We start from the raw sequence: 11527 nt of genomic DNA, 5'->3' as shown, positions 1-11527 counted from the left end.
CCCCACGCTATTCTCCCCAGTTCCCCTCCCCTCTGACAGGCGCCCCCCGACTGACCAGAGGAGGCACTAGTGCAGTGTCCTGGACACATACCCCACCGGCTTCCCACCCACACCCACGTCTGCCTCGACACTAGACGCCCCAATATGAGGCATTGTTATGATTAATGTTACTTTACTGTACATTGTTTCCTTTGTCTGTAGCTTAGACATGTCATTCTATATCAGAAACATGCAAATGATCACTGATGGAATGCACATGTGTTGGATTCATTTAAATTATCTAATTTAATTCAGTTGAAACTAGAAGCACCCTCTCTCCGAGCATCAAAAAGGAAATCCAAGTGAGGGTAATTTTTATTCAACGTATTTTGAAAATAAATATACAAATAGCTTAATCTCATTATTAATCACAATGCATCTTTAGACAGTAGCACAGATTTCATCAATGGGAAATTTGCTAAAATCATTCAAAACCTTTTGTGTACTCCAATAAATAAGGGTCCATCAATCTGCATTTTTGACAGGGCTTACATGGGAAAAACTGCATTAGCAAAAATTGGCACTAAAATTCTAATTCAGTGCTCTTATGACAAATCAAAACTGTCTTGTCTTGCAGACAGGATGGAAAATACAATACATTTTAAATGAGACAATTGCTCCATGAATAGCTGTGTATTTGTCCCTGGTCACACACACGTATCACAGTGTTAATTTGAAAAGCCAAAAGATCAAATATGCTACTATTAAAAGACGACAAAAGCTCAGCACTAAATGTCACTGCTGACTTGTCATGCATAAATGATAGGAGGACTACAACAAACGGCAGCGATAAACATGTCCACTCAATGGCTTGCTTCCTAAATTATAGCCTAATTGATTAGTTGGCTGTGATCATTGATAAAACAGTATTAAACTTCGTCGGATGCACTCAGAAAGGTCAATTGTGAACAATATCAACGAGGATTGTCATATTAGAAAAAATTACACAAATTTTACAAACAACCTCCCTGAAAAAATATCACAAGTCGATCCGAAAAACGTCCCTGCTGCTGGCAAACACGGCAATAATTATACTCACGAAAATAAAGAAACACAGGGGACGGAAAAAAAAATCACGTCCTGGTTCGATACTGTGACCCAAATGTCACGTATACCACGTTGATCCCGGTGTCATCGGCTCTCTCTCAAACCACTGTCCTCACTGTTCATCATTGTGCTATATCGTTAAGTCTGTGCATCGCCAGTCCTCTTTGTAAACACGCAGTTCCCCAAACTGCCACAGTCAATCTGGCTAAGCAGCCATCTGGCCGGGCGTCGATACTACCCCCACATAGAAATCATCTGCCTTGTCACCCGGTAGTAGGAGAGAAGTTTCTGGTAAACACTTCACAGTAGGTACAACATGGAGGTGGCAGGCAGGAGGAGAGCCTGTGTCAGGTACCAGTGAAGGGCAAGGAGAGGAATGTGTTGCTGTAAGTATTGCAGAATCCTTTCACACTGGGGTCACTCCTCACACCAGAGAGGTTATGAACGTAAACGTGTTGTTGTTGCTGTCGCTGACAAAGTTGATTTGGCACTGCTCCAACCCGGCGATATCCCCAAGGTCCAACTCCGATAACAGCTGAGTCGGGTCAGTGCTTGTTGTTAAAACCCTCTGCTTAATCTCCTGCCGCCCCAGGTGGTACTCCTCGACATCCTCCTCCTCTGGCTGCTCTACCTCCTCCTCCTCCTCCTCCTCATCTTCCTCCTCCTCCTCCTCCTCCTCTGTGATGGAGCAGAGGCGGGTGGCGCTCCCGGGGTAGTCGTCGGCGGGCGGTCTGTAGTGGCACTGCCCGTTCAGCAGCCTCCTCAGCGGCATCAGGGGCACCGCCGTGGTCCCCCCGCCCCCCAGCAGCTGCTGCTGGCAGTGGCGGAAGTCGCTCTGGCGCTTCAGCCGCTTGAACTGGCTGAAGGCGGAGGCGGCGTTCTGCTCCAGGCTGCGGGCGATGGCGCGGGCCTTCTCCGACCTGCTGACCAGGACGGCGTGGCAGCGCAGCACCACCGCCATGTTCTTCACCTGGTGCCGGTAGACCCAGGCCAGGATCTTGGGCCGGCACGGGTCGGCGGCGCAGCACGTGATCCGGTCCAGGGAGTACAGGTGGGTGGGCTTCCTCTTGCCCGACTTGTCGGCGCCCATGCGGATGCCGCGAGGCCCCGCGGCGAACCTCATCTTGACGCTCTGCTCGCCGTAGTTGCTCCTCGCCCAGATCTTGGCCACCGCCTCGCGGGTGCAGCCGTCGCCCTTGGCCGCGATGGTGACCACGCTGCCCAGGTAGCGCACGTTGTAGACGGGCTCCTCCTTGTTGAGCTCCACCTTCTGCCGCTTGGTCCGGAAGACGCCGCCCACCCAGGCCAGGGGGCAGTCGGGCAGCAGGTCGGGGCAGGAGCGCAGCAGGGAGGAGAGGATGGAGTGGTAGGTCAGCCCCGAGCCCAGGCTCGTCTTGGACTTACTCTTGGCCTCGTCCTCCACCAGAACAAACTTATTCCTTCTCCAGGGCAGCATGGTGCGGGAGCGCGAGGAGTTGGAGGGGGAGTGAGCCCCTCTCTGTGCGCTGCGTTTTGTTTTTGTCAGCTTATAGGCGAGAGAGAGGGAGAGAGAGAGAGAGAGAGAGAGAGGCAATGCTGCCGTGTGCAAGAGAGAGAGAGAGAGAGAGAAATAGAGAGAAGCAGCTTTGCCAAGCACAGAGGAGCGACTGAGAGCTGTGAGGCTCAGCCAGTCTGTTCCCCTGTTCGCTCCTCCTCTCGTTCGTTCCTCTCCTCCTCCTCCTCTGTTGTCTGCATCATGCAGCGCTGATCAGTGCAGGAGACCTGCTGTAGCCCGGCGCTCAGGCACCCTCAACCAACCCTCCCTCCCTGCCTCGTTGTTTTGCTTCCAAATGGCTCCGTACCAAAGCTTTATTTATCCAGCCAGCATAATAATACTGAGATATCAAAGTATGGATGCAACCTCTGGTAACCCCGGAGGCACAGAGGGGTATGTCGCCCCTCTGGTAACCACAGAGGGGTATGTCGCCTTGGGGGCAAGTGAAATGGGGACAGCCTGATTACTTCTCATTAATTCTACTAACATGTCAAATATGCCAATAGAATGACGCAAAAGCATAAAAGAGATTCAAGGAATTCAAATGACTCATAAATTATTGAAATCTTTACAATAATTAATAATAAGAATAATAACACCATCAGGCTGCAATTGAAGTCATAGACGGTCGTTTATGAAACCAAACTGCTGAATTGGGATGTATTTATTGACACAAGTAGAATAAAATGACTGTTGCTGTCTATTTAATGGCTTCATCTTATTTTTGGTTGAATTACAAACCTGGTCTAGTTGTTATAATTTCATTTATGCGCTGCTGCTATTATTATTAGAAGTATCAGTATGAGTTTGCTTCTAAAAATCTATAGTTGTTTCTATAAGCATTTGCATCTAAAGGCTCAGAGGATGAAAGATAAATGCATTTTGACGTATTCCCATTTGCACATTTGCAATTATGAAAATGTAATTGATATTCGGCACAATCAAGACAACAAGCAGAATATGTTCACTCTTGATATGAAATAAGTCAATCTGCAGTTTGCAGATTAATTTGCTCCGGCACCTTTTATTGCTTGATCTTATGGATCTACATGTAGCTGGACTGGCCAACACTTCATAAGAAGAACAGATCAATGAATCATCATAAGTATCTTCTGCATCTGCCACTGAGGGGGCCAGGCATGCATGGACTCAATTGTCATAGATGAAGTCCTCTGCTGAGAAAATGACTCTGGCAGAAAGGAAGTTAGTTACTGTGGCAACACTGATGATTAAAAAAAAATCGCTTTTCATACTATGAAAAGTGCTATGAATAAAAGCAAACGCATGAATTGAAAAATAAATCTATTTTTGTTAGAGGCACTGCGTCGTCGTGTGTTGATAGGATTCATTCTCGTTCTAAATGAGAGTGAATTATGTGCAAAGCAGAACTATTTTGGAATTCTCTCAGCGTTATTCTTCTATAGCTATTCACGCTTTTAAACCTCAATTATTGTCAGTGGCTCAGGACACACAATGAAAAGAGCCTCTGTGTAAAGCACATGGATAGCCAGAGGGTGCGCGGCCAATTTCAAGACTGTTTGGAAATGGCAAGAATTGAAACGCTTAGGAAATCGTGAGAGGCTGCACTCTAGAACTACCCGTGCAGTGTCTCGTCCCCTCTGGTACCCGTTGGAGCACACAATCGCTGGCCATTTAGTGAGGCCTTGCTCACAGAGTTGGCATGCAGCCTCTCTCTCTCTCCCCAGAGGGTTTTCATATAGTCCACTTCCCTGGCTGATTCTGATGCTCCGCTCAGCTGTGCTCCTCCACTCAGGTGTGCTCCATCAGTAGCTAACAAATGGAGCTCTCCCTGGTGCTGAACCTGCGTTGACTCATTTTGGCTACAAAATAGCCATTTTTGTCCATTTAGTCGGCCCTAATTACCGAATTAAAAAATCCGGCTCCCTAAGGTCACCCGCAGGGGGTGCTCTTAACACTTCCTGAAAGATTCAGCACGATCGCACGTAAAATGGCATAGAGGTGGTCGAACGCAATTTCTGCTCACTCACTCACTCACTCACTCACTCACACACACACGCACACACGCACACACGTGCGCGCACACACACACACACACACACACACACACACACACACACACTTGGCATTCTTATAGGATGATTACAAGACTGTCTGCTTAGTCTAGTTGGATGATCTGTACGGTGCGATCTGATCCAGGATCAGCTGTTTTCATCAACACTCGAGTCTCCGAAGACGATTGAGCAGCCTTATCTAAACAAAGGTGGTTGCATAAATCACGTCTGTGATTTGAGATAGCGCAGAAGATTAACGCAGATTAATGCAGAATTGGAAAAAACCCGTCATGCCTTGGCCTTTACAGAGATGGATGCTAGTGTTTAGTATTGACTTATCTGCCATCCGGGTTATCATCATTTATAAGAGCGTTGTTCAGTGAAATTATAGGCAACGTCTGAGGAGTCACTGACTCTCAGCCATTTTACATTTCCAACCAGTCTCTTTGTCTTCTGCGTGACAGTTTACTCTGTGCCTAACCCAATGAGACAAAATTGCTTTATATTGGGGCCTGTGAGATATGCTTTGTATGAAATGTCTAAAAGCAATATAATATAATATGATCCATGCATGCATTTATGAATTTGTGACTCTATACTGCTGCTTGTTTGGGGAGAGAGAAACGTGGGGAATATGAATCAAATTAAATAGAACCACTACATTACATGTGTATTGGTTATTTCAGACAAAGAGAATCTGGAATTTTAATAAATCTGCTCCATATTAAATAAAGTTGGCTGTTATAATTGAGCTGGGGGGGAACGCGCAAAGCAGATTATATGCACTAAATATAGGTTTGATTTGATTGGAGAGCAGCAGCGTGGTGTCTCCCTGTGGCATGCTCAGAAAGCAGTCATTATACAGTGCAATGTAGTGAAGTGTTTTGTGTCTTGTGTTCATTAGCCCGATCCAGTGGAACTAATGTCGATGGCCAACAGTCAGCAGCAGCTTCATCAGTGGTTCACCATTAACTCAACTGTAAAAGGAATGAACTGCAGCCTGGTTTGTTTACAGTCGAGCTGCCGAGTCCAACCCAACCTTCAGACTCCAGCCTTCAACTCTCACATCGTCTCTCCCTTTCATTCTAAGGTGACCAGATTTCTGAAATGAAAATCGGTGACATTTCCAATTCGGCAATCAATATATCATTAAAATATCCAATGTTATAATCTAAGAAATACAAAAAATGGACAATCGCCATATTAAGCCTATGTTTGGAGCGTTATTTAGCCCCCTTACTGACAAGCTAGCATGACACGGTTGTGGCCAGGGGATGCCTTAGGTCCTCTAGTTTCATATGATACGAGTATTCACTCTCGCTTTAACAATGACCCTGCTACAGCCTCTGAAAAACAGTAATCTCAGCCGCAGGTGAGGAGTAGAAAATCAGGGACATTTTCGGGGACAGCTCCAGCCGGGGACAGGTCACCAAAAAACGGGGACTGTCCCTGAAATCTGGGACGTCTGGTCACCTTATCTCATTCCCTTGAACATTTTACACACATAATATTCGTTATCAACTCACATACATACAAGCCCGGGTGTTGAATGTTATCCTCTATAGCAATCCAATTACTTCTTATCTGCGCAGCAACCCTCTCTCTCTGCTGTCTAGCCCAAACATGAGCCCATATTCTTCTTGCGTATTACGTTTCTTTACTTTATGCTCTTGAAGGCTTCCTTTCATCCGGGGGGCGGGTGCACGCACGGTACATATTTCTGTCTGGCGAGGCAGCCCTAATTGAATTGGGCCCTCTCTTCATCACGCTACACTTATCCAGCGCGGGGTAATCAATGAGAGGAAGCCTGCCTGGCAGAGAGAGAGAGAGGGGGAGAGAGGGGGGGCCGCGCGGCTCTTAAGATGTCTGATTTATGGTCGCGTACGTGAGGGCAGCAAGGCGGCGCACAGAATGAGAGAGCAGCGGTGACAGAATGGGCTACTGCCACCGGTTCTCTTCATACATCAGGTTGCTGCCACGCGGGCTAACAAGCCTTCAGATACACCCAATCAAGAAATAAGATGCTATCGAGGTCTCTGGCAACGATGCTAAGGGGGTCTGTTGAACGCGTCGTGGAGATATATGATTACCTCTGTCTGCATATGAGGTGGAGTGTAAGCATCGAGAGATGGAAATCAATAAAGCCTCATTTCAGATACTGCAGGTTCCCATAGGCTCGGCTGAATACGTAATACTGTTGGAAGTGAATCATAGTTTAGTGAATGGAGTGTAGGAGGACATCGGATACAGCTAGGAGGCTAATTCGCTGCCTTAATCATGAGAATGGTACATCCACAGGAGACCGGCGGGTCACGTCGCCCTTATTTTACTCGTGTCCTAAAGGGAAGATGCACTACTACTACACTATAGGTGATTCATTAATTCTGATGCAATGAAAATGCAGAAATAAGAATAAATTAAAACATCTTAAAATGATGCAATTGTAGCTTACAACAGGCCGTCCTCACAAGGAAAGGAAAACGACAGCATTGGTGGTTTATCGAGGGGGTTGAAACGGCCAGTGTTTAGGGATGCGCCCTCCGACCTCTGACCTCTGCATTCAGTGCCGTTCGTCAGAGTTGGGAGCTGTAACCAGGAAGTAGTGGTGACCTCTGGCCTCTGACCTCTGCATTCAGTGCCGTACGTCAGAGTTGGGAGGTGTAACCAGGAAGTAGTGGTGACCTCTGGCCGTCTTTAAACGTGGTATTGAAATAGCTCGCTCACAAGTAAGGCTGAAGGGTTGGGATTGGTGGACTGGTAACGTCCTCATCTTTCAACTTCCTCGTTGTGAGAGACCTGGTTCGCCTCCCGACGTGTTCCATTTTTAACCCTAACCAAGTAATGTTTTAATTGCCTAACATTAGATTAATATCCTCTTTACTGTGCTGTTGCTTTACAATGATACAAAAAATAAATGTCTCATCACCACATAATATATATTCTGCATACAGGTCACATGGCAGAATATTGCTCAATTAAATACAATGGCCCATCTACACAAACATCACTTACAGGGGAGTTACTTACCCATTCAGTTCAATAGAACTGTCCCCAAAGTCTAGCCCCAATGCAAAATGTGAACGTTTTGGTGAGTTATGTCTCTTATATAGCACACAGAGAGGAAGCAAATTGTTGCATTTCTGATCAACTATGTCATATATCATGTTATTTATGAGGGCTTTAAAACATCAATGACAGATGAATAGATCTGGGAGCCGGGTCTTTTTCTTTTTCTTTCTTTCTTTTTTTGAATACCGAGGTCATGACCTCGGTGTCCTCAATGGTAGTTGCGGCCATGCAAGTTGTTTTAGTTGCCTAACCTTAACCAAGATGTTTTGGTTGCCTATAAACATAACCAAAGTTGTTTTAGTTGCCTATTATAACCGATATTTTAAGATAATCGACGTGACGTTTTCAAATTAACCGACGTGTGACGTGTTTCGAGGTGTCACCTCCATGCACTGTTTCGCTCATATGTCCTTTTGGGCTTGAGAGTCATTGGAAATCAACGTATTCTGTTATTTCGGAATGAGGACGTGTTGGACGTTTTTGATGCTATACTCAGCACTCTATATTCAAAACTTCCATAGACATGATAGAACATTTCCAACAAATATTATTTATTCACACAGTTCACCTGCTGCCTGCAGGTTAATGACACCCTGTAGAAATGATTCAGCATAATTTGCATTCATGAGTTGATGAGTTACGTGATGCAGCTAAGTGGCAGCACACATTTGAAGTTTGGAAGGGAAGAAAATGATAAACGCCACAACGCTCTGAGACTGTGCCAAATAGCTTCATTATACAGCCAGCATTTTTATTTGCTAATCCTCAAAGGCAATCCTCCAGGACAGGTGCACAATATGCCAGTTGATTTTAATATCTTGACTTGGAAGAGCTTTCTCATAAGGTGCTTTTCACTGAGAATGTACTCCTGGGGGATAGAGAGCCAAAGTCATACCCACTTCCGGTTTACGCATATGCACCAAGAGATTTCACCTGCCATTTCCCTCCACATCTAAAATCCATCCGACAAAAACAAAAATTGCATTTTTGAAAACTCGAAAAATTGCAATTATTTTTATTTTTGGTCCGAGTGAAATGTTCTGGTATCTCATGATTGCAAATATAGGTGAATCGCTTGGTTTGACCAAGTAAAACTATTTTCATAAGCATTTTGCGAAGTGCAGCTGGAATAGGAATGGCTATGGATGAAATCTCTTGGTGCAGATGCCAAACCGGACGTGGGCGTGACTTTGGCACTGCAGCTAAAAGCTGTGCAACACAGTGAAATGATAAGGGGGGGGGGATACTATCTTCCAATTATTTTCAATGGCTTTTCTGTGGAAATATTTTGCTTTTGAAGTGGCTTTTCCATCCTCCTAAGACTTTTGATATGGATGCACACATTGTTTGAGCCTGTCAAGCATAAATTGAATGAAAGTCAAAAGTCAAAAGATGAGGTTGTAATTTATGCCGTAGCCTATTTATATGCTGATGAGTAAGTAGGCTGTTTGTCAAATCAGAATGACATGAAAGTTGAGAGTGTGCTAGAACTTCAGGAAAGTGAATGAAACCTGGCTCCTTCAAATGCAAATGTATACATATATCTGACATATTTTTACATTATTATCTGTGGTAAATCTGATGTTGCAATTCCATTAACACTGCAGCCTTCTCCTTCATTGGGATTCCTTCAAACATCTCACACTATAATGAGAGGAGGTTTACGTGTTTAGGCGTTCAGCGTGTAATTGGACCGGTGGTGGTGGAGGAGAGGCAGTTTGTCTGGATGCTGCAGAGGTAGTCTAGGTGCCACTAGCTGTAGGCTTATCTGGATCAGTCACAGCAGCAATGCCTGCAGCAGTCGCGCCCCTCCAGACTACAGCATGGAGACATAGACGCATCTGATCTCCTCCCAGGAAGCCGTGGCCTCCATCTGCTGCGCTGTCTCTATTTCTGTCTGTTTCAAATCCATGTGAATCTAGGCCAGGCATTCTGAACACAAGTCACATGTGACAGACACAGAGAAAGTGAGGATGTGGGAGGCTGAGGCAGAGATGCTCACAAGCCATTTTTTGGCAAGTCCAAGTCAAGTCTCAAGTCTTTGGTCACAAGTCCAACTCAAGTGTCAAGTCTTTGAGGGGCAAGTCCAAGTCAAGTCTCAAGTCTCTTATGGATGAGTGTTTTATCATCTGTTACGTGCCATCCGGTCTGCTTAGAACACTGCATAGCTAAAACTAAGTTATTTAAAGCATGTACTGTATTATCCTCACTCCTTATCTATTAGAATACAAGAGCAGCAATGATTAGAGATGACATTAGTAGACATTTCCTTCATGTTAATGCACCAAAAAATAAAAACTGAAATAAACAAAAATAAAGATTGTTCACAAGTCCCAAAGTCCAAGTCAAGTCTCAAGTCTTTGAGGATGAGTCTCAAGTCAAAGTCTCAAGTCACTGTGTGTGTGTGTGACTTAAGTGCGACTCAAGTCCAAGTCTCAAGTCCAATAAGTGCTGCTTGTTCTGCAAGTTAGCAAAACAAGGTGACTAATATTGAATAGAAGCCCTGAGGAGATTCCTGTTCTTTCTGCTGGGGTTGAAAAGGAGGTACCTCATGCCCCAAATTCTCATATAGGTCAATCATTCATGTGTCGGGCTTGATTTCAGCCAGAGGACTTTTCTGTCCCGGCTTTATTACGTTTTTGAACTTCCAATGTTTTTTCTAAGGGTCTCGAGCAGTGGTTCTCAAAGTGGGGTCCGGGGACCCCACCAGGGGTCCTTGAAGGCGTTCCAGGGGCCCCCCAGCAAACAGGGTGAATTTCACTAGAATTCCAACAATAAGTAAGAATGTATGACTCTTTTGGTCATGGGTTTCATGCGCTTTCTGTAATAAAACATCTACAAGTGTGATGAGACCATCCCACTCTCCCAGGAGCTCTCTGGTGTTGTGGTTGTTAGGTTGATTGGATGGTGTATTCATTGGGCGAAGGCCTTCAGACCATTCAGTCTCTCTCTCCCTCCTCACGATGCACCTTTCTTTCCTGTAGTTTTTGTTGTCTAGTTGTTTCCCCTTTGTTTTAGTTCATAAATGATTGTTATAACTTTTGCTTTGGTGTATGACTCCCTGAGAAAAGAGGGCTCGCAACACAAGTTTCTTCTGCTCCCGTGGACGACATTTGATAGACAGAGATGGCGGCGGCTGTAGCTCAGGAGGTAGAGCCGTAGGTCGTCCACTAATCGCTTTGGATAAAAGAGGTCGGTGGTTCGATTCCCGCCTCCTCCAGTCTGCATGTCGAAGTGTCCTTGGGCAAGATACTGAACCCCAAATTGCTCCTGATGGTGTGCCAGCACCCTGCGTGGTAGCCTGCCGCCATCGGTGTATGAATGGGTGAATGTAGCTACTGATTGTAAAGCGCTTTGGATAAAAGCGCTATATAAATGCAGGCCATTTACCATTTAGAGACAAAGTCCGAGTTGGATCTACATGACACTGACGAAGATCGAATCGAAACTGTGTGTCTCTGTCTATTAAATGTTGTCCATGGGAGCAGAATAAACTTGTATTCCTCTGGCACTCTGGGGGTTGTCAAAAGTCTTTCTGGGAAATGTAGGAAATCACTAACTGAAGTAGACGAGGCAGATTTAGACAAATATTACACCAGAAAAAGTAAATTACAACACTTCATCATAAAATTACTGCTATTGGACATCACAGATTTATAATATTAACAGTTAGGCTACTACCTGAGGGTGGGTTCCTTTACCATCAATTACCATTAATTTGGAGACCATTAAACCATTAATTTGGTTTAAAGCACACTGAGAAAATGGTGTGCTTCTGCTTCTGGGTTTGATTTGGGAGGAAACC

The 11527-nt window shown here is 45.1% G+C and overlaps 1 protein-coding gene across 1 annotated transcript; it reads right to left on the bottom strand.

Annotated features, from left to right (window-relative positions):
* Positions 1-1510: 1510 nt before the first annotated feature.
* On the bottom strand, positions 1511-2797 carry fam43b (family with sequence similarity 43 member B; the record flags this gene model as incomplete). The annotated part of the gene is made up of 1 exon (XM_083656670.1): positions 1511-2797. Exon 1 carries the CDS (start codon positions 2540-2542, stop codon positions 1511-1513), a length of 1032 nt encoding a protein of 343 aa, XP_083512796.1. The 5' UTR covers positions 2543-2797.
* Between the last annotated feature and the right edge of the window lie 8730 nt (positions 2798-11527).

The sequence above is a fragment of the Poromitra crassiceps genome (genome assembly GCF_964638095.1).
Source record: "Poromitra crassiceps genome assembly, chromosome: 20".
Classification (NCBI taxonomy): Eukaryota; Metazoa; Chordata; class Actinopteri; order Beryciformes; family Melamphaidae; genus Poromitra; species Poromitra crassiceps.
Note: the sequence above shows the minus strand (reverse complement) of the source record. Positions and strands in the feature narration are given on the sequence as shown.